The sequence below is a fragment of the Eutrema salsugineum genome, unplaced genomic scaffold (genome assembly GCF_000478725.1).
Source record: "Eutrema salsugineum unplaced genomic scaffold, Eutsalg1_0 scaffold_5, whole genome shotgun sequence".
NCBI classification, from domain to species: domain Eukaryota; kingdom Viridiplantae; phylum Streptophyta; class Magnoliopsida; order Brassicales; family Brassicaceae; genus Eutrema; species Eutrema salsugineum.
The window spans coordinates 6,220,377-6,234,940 of NW_006256612.1; the positions used below are offsets into that span (position 1 = coordinate 6,220,377).

General features: G+C 36.7%; 4 protein-coding genes across 6 annotated transcripts; 1 reads left to right on the forward strand and 3 right to left on the reverse strand.

Moving 5' to 3' along the window:
* Positions 1-155: 155 nt before the first annotated feature.
* Positions 156-2,010, reverse strand: LOC18992411 (zinc finger protein CONSTANS-LIKE 16). Its single transcript, XM_006415809.2, has 2 exons — positions 763-2,010; positions 156-650 (listed from the first exon to the last, which is right to left on the reverse strand). The coding sequence occupies exons 1-2, from the start codon at positions 1,801-1,803 to the stop codon at positions 390-392; spliced, it is 1,302 nt and encodes a 433-aa protein (XP_006415872.1). The 5' UTR covers positions 1,804-2,010; the 3' UTR covers positions 156-389.
* A 2,797-nt stretch (positions 2,011-4,807) lies between these two features.
* LOC18992412 (3-ketoacyl-CoA synthase 5) lies at positions 4,808-6,895 on the reverse strand. The gene is made up of 2 exons (XM_006415810.2): positions 5,734-6,895; positions 4,808-5,493 (listed from the first exon to the last, which is right to left on the reverse strand). Exons 1-2 carry the CDS (start codon positions 6,773-6,775, stop codon positions 5,045-5,047), a joined length of 1,491 nt encoding a protein of 496 aa, XP_006415873.1. The 5' UTR covers positions 6,776-6,895; the 3' UTR covers positions 4,808-5,044.
* A 2,668-nt stretch (positions 6,896-9,563) lies between these two features.
* LOC18992413 (tetraketide alpha-pyrone reductase 2) lies at positions 9,564-12,321 on the forward strand. Its single transcript, XM_024152020.1, is given in 8 exon segments — positions 9,564-9,769; positions 10,493-10,644; positions 10,768-10,937; positions 11,090-11,281; positions 11,360-11,399; positions 11,402-11,521; positions 11,600-11,792; positions 11,918-12,321. Coding segments are annotated over 7 exon segments (957 nt in total). The 5' UTR covers positions 9,564-9,769; positions 10,493-10,535; the 3' UTR covers positions 12,051-12,321.
* Positions 12,322-12,575: 254 nt separating this feature from the next.
* On the reverse strand, positions 12,576-14,498 carry LOC18992415 (ethylene-responsive transcription factor ERF116). Of its 3 annotated transcripts, none has more exons than XM_024152961.1 (3): positions 14,420-14,498; positions 13,881-14,146; positions 12,576-13,800 (listed from the first exon to the last, which is right to left on the reverse strand). In XM_024152961.1, exon 3 carries the CDS (start codon positions 13,628-13,630, stop codon positions 12,779-12,781), a length of 852 nt encoding a protein of 283 aa, XP_024008729.1. In that variant the 5' UTR covers positions 13,631-13,800; positions 13,881-14,146; positions 14,420-14,498; the 3' UTR covers positions 12,576-12,778. The 3 variants fall into 3 exon arrangements, with proteins under 3 accessions (XP_024008729.1, XP_024008730.1, XP_006415875.1); XM_024152962.1 differs by lacking the exon at positions 14,420-14,498 and adding an exon at positions 14,237-14,375; XM_006415812.2 differs by lacking the exon at positions 14,420-14,498 and having other exon boundaries at positions 13,881-14,375.
* Between the last annotated feature and the right edge of the window lie 66 nt (positions 14,499-14,564).

Genomic DNA, 14,564 nt, shown 5'->3' on the forward strand with positions numbered 1-14,564 from the left:
AGATATATTGGTACCGGTTTAGTTTTCATCCCTTTTGTTTTATAGAAAAGTAACGGTGCTGATATACATATGTGCCAAGAAAAATCAGTTAATTTTTGGTTTGAGAATAGTTATGTTTGTTCAAATTCGGTATGAGAGGTGAACACCTATTGTAATTTTACCAATCAAAATACCTATTCACATTCTTATTACCAGATTTATATACATCAGTGCTATCCTTACAAGAAAGTCGTCACATTATTAGTTATTCCTATGTACAAACCAACTCCAAGTGCAAAAAACGTCCGTCGTTACAGAAGAAAAAAAAAAGTCACCAAAACTTTAAATTCTTTTTTTTTTTGGTTTGTAAAAAGAAAAAGTAAGAGTGAGCTAAGATATAACATGAATATTCAGTAATTCAGACCTATTGGTGAATTGGCAGCAGAAACAGCAAGCGAGGCTCTCTTAACGAATCTTCCTTTCATTCGAGGTCTTTTCTCCGCATTCAATTTACGAACCTCGTACCTTATCTTCTTAGAAAACAACCTCGTCCTCCTCTTCTCTCTGTACCTCGAAACCCTAGCTTCTCTGCCTCCATCTCCAAACCCACTTGAAGGTAAACATCCACCAACGTACTGCTTTTGATGATGACTTTCTCCTCCATTTCCCACCTAAATACACAATCGCAAGTTATAATTAAGAGACATGAACCATTATACTCATTCTAGAGAAAACCCACTTTGATATTTCTAAAGAATGAGTTTATATTACATATATACGTACCATGGAAATAGCTGGCCAGCCACTGATGTCTATGTCTAGTTCAGGTGGATCTCCTGATGTCCATGGTGGACCTTGGCCTCCCCAAGTGGAAATCACTGAGTCATAGTTTAATCTCAGCATCAGAACATTCTTCTGCTCTTCTTCCTCCACCTTAATACACTCACCAAGACTACTTTTTTCAACCTTCTTTATTATTACCTCCTCTTCTTCGTATGTCGTCGTCTTGTGCGACTCGTAATCAAAGCTCAGCTCAAACGGCACCATTCCATCCCGGTCGTCGTCCCGATCCTCATCGCATATAATTCCCATGTTCATGATGGCTTTTGTTTCTTCTTCTGTTTCTAGCTCGTCTTTTTCGATTTTGAACATCTCTGAGTTTGATGATAAACCTAGCTCCTCAATGGCATAAGACTCGGTGTCTAACCCGCGACCAAGTAGAATCTCCACGTCAGCAGCGAACTCCTCGAGCTCCATGTCTGTCGGGAAAAACCCATTTAGACAACTCTCGGCGTTGTTGTCTTCGTCCTCCTGATCCTCATGGATCATAACACCGCTTCTCATCGTAGGAAACTCTATCTTCGGCTCGACGACGTCGTTTAAGAATTGCTCGGCCACCATTGGATCAAGAACCGGCACTTGACAAATCAGCTGCTCTTCTAGCTCGTAGCTATCCGTCTGGTCCTCCACGCTAATCTCCGGCACCAAGTCGTGGAAAATCGACGGATGGCTCTTCTTGCCAGAGCCACGCGGTGTCCTGGCTTTACGAGTGAACCCGTGATGCCACGTGGCAGCTTCGTGCAGAGGAGAAGAAGAAGAAGCTGAGTGGTTGTGGTTGTGGTTGCTATGCTTCGGGCTAGCCGACGACTTCAAACGAACTCTCTCGTGCCGGCGAGCGAGAGGGTTCGCAGAGTGGACCAAACTGTCGCAAGATTGGCAAAGAAAAGCATCGTCGGCGGCGCAATACCACCGTGCCCGTCTCTTCACGCAGCTGTCGCAGGCTCTCGCCGTCTTAGCTCCAACAGCATTCGCCACACTTTTCATCTTCTTATAAACTCGAATAAACCAACATCAACAACGAGACGAGAGAGAGCACGAGGGCTTTCGATTTCGAGTTCTGACTTCAATAATTGAATTCTTTTTCTCAAAATTATTGCTCTCTGCAAAAAGTTAGATTTTAGTGTACTCCTAGAAAATTGGGGCAGTGAGAGTTTGAGATTAAGAGGACATGTCCCGGTGCGTTCTCTTTTGTCAGTGGATTTTTAAGTAATAAAATTTTATGTACTTTTTGGGTGTTTATGTCTTTCAATCGGGACCCACTTTGAGGCCTTATCTGGATTTTGATTGGTTGAGTTCTGAATATGATCTTTGTAATTGTGTTTTAATTGGTCAGCTTCTTTATCCAATGGATTTCTCGTGTGGTCCTTCTTGTCGCTTTCCTTCATCGTTATTTTTATTTCTGTTTGCGTTTGTTTATTGAAGACTTTTTGTGGTTTTTGTTATTTCATTCTTTTCTGGTTGCCAAGGTTTCGGGATGTTTATATTTAAGTACGAAAATCTAAATGACAAAATGACATTATGAGACGCTTATAAAAGATTAACATGCAAATCTTCTTTGGAACACTTGCAAATTATCATTTTTTAAATGATAATTCTGAAGTAAAGAACAAAAAAAAGTAGAAACCTTTGCTACCCAAAAAGAAAGAAATAACCAAATTTAACCAAAAACCCCATGTTTGGTTACTACAAACTAGTTAAAGATACAAATCTTTATATGCTGTTGTTGCAAAAAAAAAGAGAAAATAAATCGAAGTTGGTTAGTATACTAGAAAAATTTCTGGCAACATAAAAGCATACACATATCTTTGAACATATGTGTTGTATTTTTGGAAGACTCTTTGGTTATAACATCCCATACAATTTACAATATAAATTAGATATGATCATTACCATGAACTTTCTGTGACCATATACTTTAGCTACGACACAGCCACGAAAACAAATATTATGAAATAGATGAAAAAAATCTTGGTCAGTCCATAACCAATATGTGATTATTTACACACACAAAATTACAGCAATTTTAGTCTTCATAGGAAACGAATATGACTACTAGTGGCCTTGGATAGGCCACAAAATAGCAAACGAACGAGGTATCAGCTATCCAATCATTCTACATACTAACAAATGACCACAAACTATTCGTGGTCATATATATTTGGCCTTATGTAACGAATCTATCACAGATACATGCGTAAGTTATGTTTCAATCTAATCAAACCATTTACATTTATATAAATCGTAAGGAAAAAAATTGTAATAATTCGTAAGAAAAAAAAAACTGTTATTAAGATTTTTATTGTTGTTTATGTTGGTTTGAACTCGGTTTAGTTCTCTCTTCGTGATATCCGGTTTGACGGAGGACTTCTGTTAATTTTGGTTCTTCTCCAGCAATCAGCGATTCAGCATCTACATGTTATTTGGGGCTAGATACATAATGCGTTGGCTGAGAATTTAAGTGTATGTGGGCCGATAATTGTTAAAAGAACTCTGGAAAACGAACTTCACTTTTCAAATTCTACTAGAAGCCCACTAAATCTCGTACGATTTTCTTTATGGAGTCTGCTTACAGTTGATATTTCAGTATGCTTCTCTCCACAAATCAGAATTGGTTGCCCATTTATCATCGTAATTGAAATCATTGAGAAATGGTGGAGAGAACATTGTTCTTGGATTTATATCATCCTGTGAGATCATACGCCAAACGAGTCCAACGATTTGGTTCCGCATCACAAACGACTTGGCTATTGCCTTTGGTTCCACCATCCATCAAGTTTTGTATTACTTTAATTTTCTGTATTTTTAAAAAGCAATGGCTGTACTTCCACGTTAGATTTCAAGGATTACCTTCGGTCCTTCACTACAAGCTTTGATAATATATTTCAACAGATTCATCGGGGAGAAAAAAATAGGAATGTGGCAAGAGATGGAAAGGCATTGGTAAATAGCAAGAAACTAAAATATAGCATTGGCGAGGCAACAAACTAACCACATGACTAGACTGCAGTTTTACGTATTGTTGCTTTTTAGATATTACAACATTTAAAGCATTTAAAGAACCGCCCAGAATTATATTGTAGTTATCTATCCTAATCCAATATAACTATGGTGAGACTGACACCGCATTTCTTTTACCCCTTCCACAAGTTTCATTCATTTTTTTTTCTTTTGTTTTAAAGATGACAATGCCTGCTCGGTGTATTCCGAAAATGACTAGTTTTAAAGGATCGATCCGCCAAATATGTCTTGAAGTGATGAGTGTAAAAGTAAGAACACAAATGTGTTTAGATAGTAGATTGTAAATTTAGTCATATAGGGACTATTATATTAGATAGCAGGGGCGGAACGAGTGAATTAGTATTGAAGTCCAGTGCTTCCACTCTTTTTATTTTTTTTTAAATATTTAGGCAAATTTAATTAAAAATAAATTTAATGTAATGGTAAAAATAAAATGCTCTCTACTAATAATTTATGTCTTTAACTAAATTTTTTTCTAGATCCGTCACTAGATACTAGATAGTACATAATCAACATTTACTAAGAAACTACTAATTTATTAATATCTTAAAGTATACTTCTAGAGTTTCCTGGTTCCTTTTACAAGACCCAGTTTTAGAAATCACAATTCTTTGCTCAACTTATTTTGGAGTACTATATAGTATTTAGTAATTAAACTCGTTTAACCCGTGGCATTCGTGTATCCAGTTACATATTTGTACGATAAAAGAAAAAAAAAAAATCACTTTACGGTTCTCACCACAATTTCCGTGCATGAAGTCAAAATGGATTTAAGTATGCTATCAGTTCTGACAAATGTGTGATATGCCCCATATTAGTCATTATTACCCCACATTTACTACACATTACCTTTATCGGTCAAACCCAAAGAAGCTTCTCATTTCTTTAGCCTTTATCACCGCAGCAACCTTAACAATAACTCGTCAGATCAGGACAGCAGTTTCAAGGGGAAAAAAATTACTAAAATAAATAATAAATTTTAAAATTTGATTCATCACAAATTATATCACAAGAAAACTAACAGAAGAAAAAAAATAAAAAATAAAATACTCCAAATGAAAAAGTAGAGATGCAAGTAAAGTATACGCAGATATGAACATTTATGGTATTTGATCGTCTCTTTCACTTTTTCTCTATTATTTTTTCAATATTATAAATATATAAAATTCTAAAACACACTAGGCGAGAGAGAGACAGAGAGACTTGTTCAAAGCTTGACAACTTCAGGGATAAAGACAGGGTATCGGTCGATACAATCCGACCATGGTCCCTCCGTTGGTGACTTGATCGTCCGGTTACATTTCCAAACGGCGGAGTTACATTTGAATCCACTCCCAAACGCGATCTGCCAAACCCTATCGCCTCTCTTCATCCTCCCTTTGGCCTCGATGTAGCTAAGCTCATACCACAACGAAGACGAAGACGTGTTACCAAACCTATGCAACGTCATTCTCGAAGCCTCCACGTGTTCTCCCGACAGCTGTAGACTCTTCTGAAGCTCGTCGATCACGGCTCTTCCTCCTGCGTGGATGCAGAAATGCTCGAAGGCCATCTTGAAATCCGGTATGTACGGCTTCCACTTCGGATTAAATATTTTACGTCCGATTAGTGATGTGAGGAAGAGAAGCTGCTCCGATGCCGGTAGAACCAGAGGACCTAATTCATTCAAAAAAAAATTTTATGTAAATATTAAACATTTATTTCATATGAACCCATAATTCTATACATCTTGAAATTTATTGCAAAAAATACTGAATTTTTTAACTTTTTAAAAATATAAATAAGACACTACGTTTGAACCAATCCAGCCATTAAAATCATGATTGATAATTGGGAAAAAAAAGTCATAAGTATGATCAAATTTTGTTTTAATATAGTAAATTGTTAGTTAGTTACCTATGGTGGTGATGTTAGACTTCAAGGCATCTCCAGCGATGGCCATGAGATCTTTAGACAAGTTGATTCCAACGTGACCTTCCTTGTCTTGCTGCTCGTAAACGCAGTAGAACGACTTGTCTTCCGCACCCTTGTGGGTCCTGACAAGGTGGCAGAGCTTATACTTAGCTCGCCACCGGTCAGATCTCCGGTTAGAGAGAAGAATGGCTGCTGCTCCCATGCGGAAGAGGCAGTTTGGGAGCAACATAGCTCTCTCTTTGCCCTGGTAATAATTAGGAGTAATGATCTCTGTGCTAACTATAACTGCGTTGGAGTTAGGATGGACTTGTAACAAGTCACGTGCTACATCGACAGAGATAAGACCAGCGCTGCATCCCATCCCGGAAAGGTTTAAGCTTTTGATGTTACTCCTTAGCTTGTACTTGTTGATAACCATTGCGGAGAGAGATGGCGTTGGAGAGAAAAGAGAGCAGTTAACAATGAGTATGTCGATGTCTTTAGGTTTAAGTCCTGTTTTCTTGAAAAGATCGTCCATGGCAGTGAAGATAACCATTTCTGCTTCGCTTCTTGCGGATTCCATGGTTGGAATTGGAGGGATGTAATGAATAGCTGGAGGGAGACAAGTCTCTTCACCGAGGCCTGATCGTTCGAGGATCCTCATCTGGAACTCGACGCTCTTGGGATTGTCTTTGAGGTTGAGACGAGAGTGTTCCATGAACGTAGCGAACGGGACACGGCACGTGACGGGAGGTTTGTAGCAAGAGTAGTCCACAAGGTAGACGGTGCGTGGCTTGGACATGAAGTAAACTGTTGAAACGAATATGATTAGGAAAGAGGAACAGAGGATGTGAAGGAGATCGAAGTGGAGTGAGTTCAAGTGATTGAGGATCTCTTCTGGACCCATTTGGAGAAGCTCCACGGCTATGTATGCTATGATTGGAATCAGAAGAAGGGTAAGGAAGTGGTTTACGAGGTATTGGTAAGCGAGTTTCACGTATTTGTGCTTCACAGAGCTCGAGAAATCGGTCATTTTGGGATCCATAGCAAAGGATTTTTTGCCTATGAGATTTTGGAGGGACAAAGGGAAAGAAGAAAAGGTTTGTGATATAAAGGAGAAACAGAGCGTTGAGAGGAGTTAATGTATGGACTCAAGTCTCACATCACTCAACGCTCTCTCTCTCTGTCTCTCTCTCTAGCTACCCATTTCTATTTAATTTTGTTTATTCACGTTATGATTCATTTGCCAATCTATTGTTGTTCTTTCTTTATTTCCACTTTTCCAGTTGTAGCCACTAGCCAGACAAACGTCATTTATGGAGCAAATGATTAAGGAGTAAAGTCTGTTTACCCACTTTTCTTTCTAACCATCTGGTTGATCCTGGAATCTTAATTTTTCCTAAAAAGAATATGTAAAAAAATGTGAGAAGTGTCAGTCGTTTTGGTATTAATAAATTTATTTGGTTGGTAGTAAAATTTCAAACCAAAAGGTTACACAGCGAGGGTTAGCTCTCAACGCTCTCAATATATCGGACCCATAAAAAAGGTCAGATCCTGTTTAACTGTCTTCCCTGTAAAAGATGAAAGTTAAAACTATTAATTTATTAATTACCATATTTAACGAACCGAATTTGAATTTTGAGTCTAACCAAATCCAAATATTTATTTGAAAGACATTTATTTTAAGTCATCTGTTATAATCGATCCTAACTCAAACCGAAAAACTAAGCCATTATTTTGTGCCGACATTTCAATAACAAAATAGACAACACGATCCCAAAAAAGTCTAACCAAACTGATGTATTTCTTCGTATTTTTGTCTATCAGAGCCAATGTATTTCTAATTTTTGTAGCCCATGTATTTCGATTTTCTTAGGCACATATCTGATAAGTAGTATATTTTAACAGAGAAAAACTGAAATCAAGAAATATGTCTAAAGAAACAATAAGGTATTTAGTCACTCTACCTTTAGGCACTTTAGTGACTCGAGAACTTATACTCCAAATAGAGCTGATGCTAACGTGAGGATTTTTTTTTTTTGTTTTTTGGCTGTTCAAATATGGAAATTTGAAAAGCAAATAAAACTTCTCACTAAAGCATTTGTTCATGTCATTTTTGTCACTTGACTGATTTAGACTTATAAGCCAGTCATTAATGTCTACTCAATAAACCTCGATTTTATGTATTTAAGATTTGTTAGTAGACATTGGAACCACGTATCGTTTTATTGAATTGTGGAGTTAATTAATGTTTTAACTGTTGTTACGGCTTTAGATGGTTGTATCCGATGGCGATATCTCCAAAACCGCCCAAGATGATCGCCGGTAAATCGTAAGTGGATACAACAACAACAAAGAATTTGGTGTTACAGTTTTCGTTTGTTTGTTTTGGGGCCTTAATTGGTGTTATGTCGAAGAAATAGAATTATAAAGCATCATAGTATAATCATATAGTTAAACGACAACAAAATCAGGGATAATCATATCCATTATTCCATTATTAGTTGTTGTGGAGTGACGACTATACAATATACTTATATACACACATTACAATTCACACATACACGTGTAGAGTATACTAAAATAAAACAATGGTCCTGGTAATGAGTACAATAATACAAAATTAAATCTATGGGGTGTCGGACCAACCAGCGGCTAACCATATTTTTCCTTAAACAATAAATAAATAAGTACACAGAGGACATTACAGATACAATTATTAAGAAAGAAACGTGTATCGACTTTGGGATTAATAAAGAAATTAGTTGCCATTTGCCAACTCTCAACTATATGACAGTTTGGTATTTATTATATATGTTTTTCATTTACACAAGTTAACTAATCTCCAGACTTCGGTTGGGAAGTTTACGGTTGTTATTTCAAATCTCAGATTTAGCCGTTTGTCACCTGGAGTAAGGAATAACTTAGTGAACCTCCCAGAAAATGGCATGCCTCTATTTTGTTCACTGTCTTTCTAGTTCCTTGAAAGTAATTAGCAGTTTTTTGGGCCAGAAAAAGTAATTACTTTCAAAAGGTTATTATCAATTAAGAACTTTTTTGTGGAACCCTGCTGCATGATTATCTTAGCTCTTTTTTTGTCAAACATATATTGTGCGTATATAGTATCCGTTTCTGTGCAAACATAAAAAGTTTTGGCTCTCCATTTTCTGTAAATATTTGAGAAAATTTGTGAAGCAATAATTATTATTTTATCAATGTAAATGATAAATTGCTAAATTACTAACATTATAGGTATATGATAAAAAGACGTAAAATTATGAACAAGGGAATTAGGGTGGATTTCATCGATTGCATTTCATTTAACCTTTATTTTTGACAGCAAAATATTGATGCTATTTTACATTTAATAGAAGTACTCCCTCTATTTATAAAAGATTAATTATTTCATTTGTTTTCTTGTTTTTTAAAGATTGGTTTTCTATACATTTTCTAATAATTGATGTTAATAAGTTGTAAAAACTTCAAAAATGTTATTGAGTACATATTTAAACTTATTAAATTTATGAGAGAGTGCTTAATGAGAGATAATAATACATTTTTAACTAAAGATTAATTGTTCCTTAGTTTCTAAAAAATCATTCTTTTAGAAATTTAGTACCAAAGAAAGTTAAACAATTTGATGTTTGTGGTAAATTGGTAATCACCCAAATGGTATGTTGGGATGTATGGGCTTGTCAATGCACCAATGTTATATGCTTATTGACTCTTTATAAACAACTTGAATGATGTCAAAAGAAAAAAACAACTTGAATATTTGGTTTTAATCCGTCTATAATCAATATTTAGCTTCAAACCCACTGAAATCATTGGGCCAACCTGTCAGTTTTTTTATTAGATTTTTAGTCTCCTAATAAAAATATTTTGATGATTTTTAGTCTCCTAATCTAAGACCAATCGAAGAAGAAGAAGAGGGTATTTTTTTTTTCTCCAAGAGATATGGCTTTAGTTGTTACTTCTTCCTCAACCGCAATATCGGGATAGAATTTCTCATGCTCAGGAGCTTCCTCTAATCCTAAAGGTACTAATTCTCTTTCATTTTCTCGGGAAACTGAAAATGATTCTCCGATTGTTTACTGTGATGATTTAATATCGTATATATTGGGAAATTAAAATTCTGGTGTTTTGTTCTCTTTGCAACTCTTCAAATTTGATCGCTTAGGTTTTCTGATGTCGTTAATCTGTCTATTTCGTCTTAGACGTTACTCTATGAAATCCCTGAACGCTGAGTCACATAGATGCAGCAATTTTTGGTTCGTCGAGTTTCAACCCCAATTGCTACTGGTTCGTGACTGTTTTTGTGACTTGAATTTCTAGTTTTCGATGATTTCTAGATTTCAAAATATTAAATAGAAAGTTAAGAAAAGACACTGACAAAAGAAGAATTATGTATAGCTGACAAGTTGACTTGTTGTCGGAAAACTCATTTGAAATAGTCCTTTTTTATTCTAAATAATTCAAAATTAATCCAAATTAGATGATGTAAAAACCATAAAAAAACCTACATTTAAAACTATAATAACATATGCTCTATATATATATGAATAAAACTGTATATTGTAAAGGAAATTATTAAACAATACTCCAGCCTATAGATGTATAGATCTTAAGAATGCTATATTTCATTAAAAAAAAAATAATCTAGTTTGTCCTATCTTATTAAATTTGACTTGAACAATTACAATACAAAAAGTCAATGAGAAAACGAAACTTAACCCGGATTATGATGAATCGCATAATCTAGTTTCTCATTACACCAAAAGATCAGAAGAAAAGCGACGAGCAAAATGGCAGAGTATTTGGTAACTGGAGGGACCAGCTTTATAGCATCTCACGTTGTCAAGGCACTTCTCGACTTGGGTCATTCCGTTAGAACAACTGTTAGAGACTCCTCAGGTACTTTGTTTTCTCACAAAGATTCCATGTTTTGTTTGTACGTCTCCAACAGTTTTTGTTTTGTCACAAAAATGCTCGTCTCCTCTGTTTTTTTTTTTGTTGGTGTTCTTTTATTCCAAGAAGATGAAGAGAAGGTGAGGTTTTTGTGGGAGTTGAAAGGAGCGAAAGAAAGGTTGAAGATATTTGAAGCCGATCTAACGGTGGAGGGAAGCTTTGATGAGGCAGTTTATGGTGTTGATGGAGTCTTCCACATCGCCTCTCAGGCTTCTGTTTGTCTTGACAACAATAATCTGGTCAAACACATTTTACATCTCTTTTATTTTTTTCCTTTTTCAGATTAATTCACAGTTAAATAAAGTAATCAACACTGGATTTTGCTCTCTTTGGTATCTCTCATATCAAATCATTGATGGTATTGATGCTTTTTTTTTTCTTTGTTCCTCAGGAGAAGTTGATGAAATCTGACATAAGTGGAACAAGGAATCTGATGAACTCTTGTGAAAAATCCAGAAACACTGTGAAAAGGATTGTTTTCACATCTTCTTCAACCACAGTCCGCTACCGTTTTGACGCCACAGAAGAGTCTCCACTCAACGAATCGCATTGGAGTGATCTCGACTACTGCAAACGCTTCAATGTAAGAAACTTTCCTCACTGTTACATCATTCTTTAGCCAAAATCCATTACTTTTCTGAAAGTCTGAAAATGTACGTAGATCTGGTATGGTTATGTAAAGACTTTATGGGAGAAAGAAGCTTGAGGATCGCAGCCGAGAAGAAGCTAAACCTAGTTGTAGTGATCCCTTCATATTCGTTCGGTCCTATACTTAGTCCAAAACCCACGAGATCCCCTCTAACTTTGCTGTCCATTGTCAAAGGTTAGAGAATCTATACACATCAACTTTGTGTATATACAAATAAATCCGAGTTCGGAGCTAATCTTGATTGACTCTTAGGGGATCTTGGAGAATACCCAAATTTCAGGGGAGGGTTTGTGCACATAGACGATGTAGTTGCTGCACATATCTTAGCGATGGAAGAGCCTAAAGCATCAGGAAGATACATATGTTCGTCTAGTTCAGTGGCTAACTGGCCAGAGATCATTGAGATGCTAAGAACCAAATACCCGTTATACCCATTTGAGACCAAGTAACTATCTCTCTATACATCCTCTGCTTTACGCCACACTTAAGATTTTTTTAGACTTTTTTTCAAGACATGTTTTGATGTATATGCATGCGTTTGCACAAATAAAACTGTCTCATGTGCGGCAGTGAAGAAGGGAAAGATATGCCTCATAGTTTGGACACAACAAAGATACGTGAACTTGGACTTACGTCTTTCAAGTCATTAGATGAGATGTTCGATGACTGCATCAAGTCTTTCCAAGACAAGGGTCTACTCTGAAACCGTTACTGGGAATAATAGTGAGCAAGCTGATGAATCTGTTGGAATATGATTCAAATACCCAACGATCTCTTCTCTTACAACTTATCGCAGACTTTTATCATCTCGTTCATGTCTTGTTGAGTTCCTTTGGACTGAGCAGTTAGATTGTTCATCCTCATCGATGGACTGATAGTGTCACGAGCTTGACAAAGAGCACGTGTCAGTCTCTTTACTTAGTGGAGAGTGTCTCCATTTGATTATCATCGCTCACAAGTCATAATCACCATTAGCCGCCCTCAAAAGTATAAAATGCGATCCAGCTGTTATTTTGTGTGTGAATTGAAAAATCGACCCCTGACTAATTAGATTCCCTCCGTTCTAGAATCTCAACAAAGTTAGTTTACAACTCGTTTTCAATCTCGAAATCTCAATGGTTAGATTCTCATTCCTGATCAGGCAACATCAAAACAAAAAGGTAGAATACGAAGAGACTAAAGAGCTAGACGAAGAAAAACACACAAGGAAATAGATAAAACATAAAGATTGAGAAAAGATGAGATAAGCCAACATCCAAAGGGATCAAACCACAATATAATTATTTTCTACATTTTTTTTTCATGTTCCTGTGAAACAGCAAACGAAGCTAAGAGCTTCAAAACGAAATTAAGCTTCCACAGTTCCTATTTGTCTAAGAAGAAACGGCTATTATTCGGAACACGATAAAACCGATAAAAAGCTGCAAAGCTTCAGGGGCAAGCGATATTGAGAGGAGGCGCCAGTTGATCGGAAAAGGCAAACTTCAAATCACCAAGCTCAAGTTCCGCATCTGTGAAATCGCAGTCAGGTAGATCACTCCCCAAAATGTTGATATCATTATCGAGCAAAGAGAAATCATCCAGCAGATGATGGCCAGAATCTTCATCCATAAGGAAACGATCAAAGTCTAGCTCCACACCCTTTTCGCCAGAAACCATAGAATCCTCTTCAGCTGCTAAGAAGCTCAGATCAGGGATTTCCAGATTCGAAAAGTCGAAATCGAAGAGCAATTCCTTGGTTGAATCACCAGAAGAAGCAACATCCTTGTTGAGAGACATCTTTTCTTCAGACAAATCATCGACATTGACGCAAGAAACAGAAGCAGAATCAGGCGAACGCAAGCACGAGCTATTCACTGATACAACCGATGAGGAAGCAACGGAACACGAAGAGCCCAATGCATCATACTCAAGTTTCTTGTCAGCATAAGCCTTCGCAGCTTCTTCAGGAGTGTCATAAGTACCCAACCATTTCTTAGTTCTAGTGATGGGGTTTCTAATCTCAGCAGCCCATTTGCCTGATGGCCTCAGCCTAACTCCCACAAGCTTGTTGGATTGCCTAGGAGCGCTCTTTCTAGAGGTTTTGACACCATTGCAACGATCCAGACAGCTCTCGGATAACTGAGAGGGGAGAGTAATCTCATGGACTATACGCTTTACCTTTGGAGGTTTAGGTTCGATCCATTCGTCGCTAGAGGAATCATCAGTAGCATAAGGATCAGTGACAACAATACGGACTTTTCTCACCAAATTTTCTCTTTCAGGTTTCATACAGGACTTCATATCTGATTCACACTTCAATACACCAAGAAAACAGCAAAACCCAACTCAAAACTGCTGAATCAGACAAGGGTTTTGGCAAAAAAATTCAAGCTTTGTTTTAGCGAACTATGAAAAAGGGTAATTTTTGCTTTTTGTGAAAACCCCCAAATACTTCGACACCAGAACAAGTCCTGCAAAAAATTCAAAACCCAGAACCAAATTAGATTCTTTTACATAAAAGAAGATAAAGAAGAGAGAGGAAAGGCCATACCTTTTAGGTCTTAAGCCCATGGAAATGGATGGAACCTCCAGAATAAGCCTCTGCTTGGAGCAGAAGCGAAGAGCGTTAAGAACAGTCGTCAAACCAAAGAACAAAGAAGACGAGGTAGAAGACGATCGAGTCGGAAAGGAGATGTGAAACAGAGACAAAATCACAGCCGATTCAATCACAGCCGACATAAATCCGCGTTACAAACGCCTTTTTGCTATATCCCGATTTCTTCTTAGAAACCCAACAATCAGCCTTCACTGTAGTTCCTGTTCTTCAAAAGACACAGAACCCAGAAAGATTAATGACAAACACAGATAAGTATTCAGAGACAAGAGTTACAAAGAAAAAACTTAAACCCTAGAGGAATCAAAAGCGCTGATCTTTATTTTCGACTGGATCCGGTGTAAACAAGGTTCTTGATTTTAATCTTCGATTCAAAGAAGACACAGATTTTTATTTATTCAATCGATGAGTTCATGTAGAAATGCAGAGAGGTTGCGGAAGGAAAAAAAAAAAAAGAAAAGAAAACTTTCACCTACCTTGAGTGAGCTTACTCTGAATTTCTCAGTCTTTCGCTCAGGATAAAAAGCTTTTCTACCTCTTTATATTCTGTAAATATATTCTGTTCTGTTATATTCATTATTCTCTCCGATTTTCTCTCAGATATTATCCCATTTTCACTTT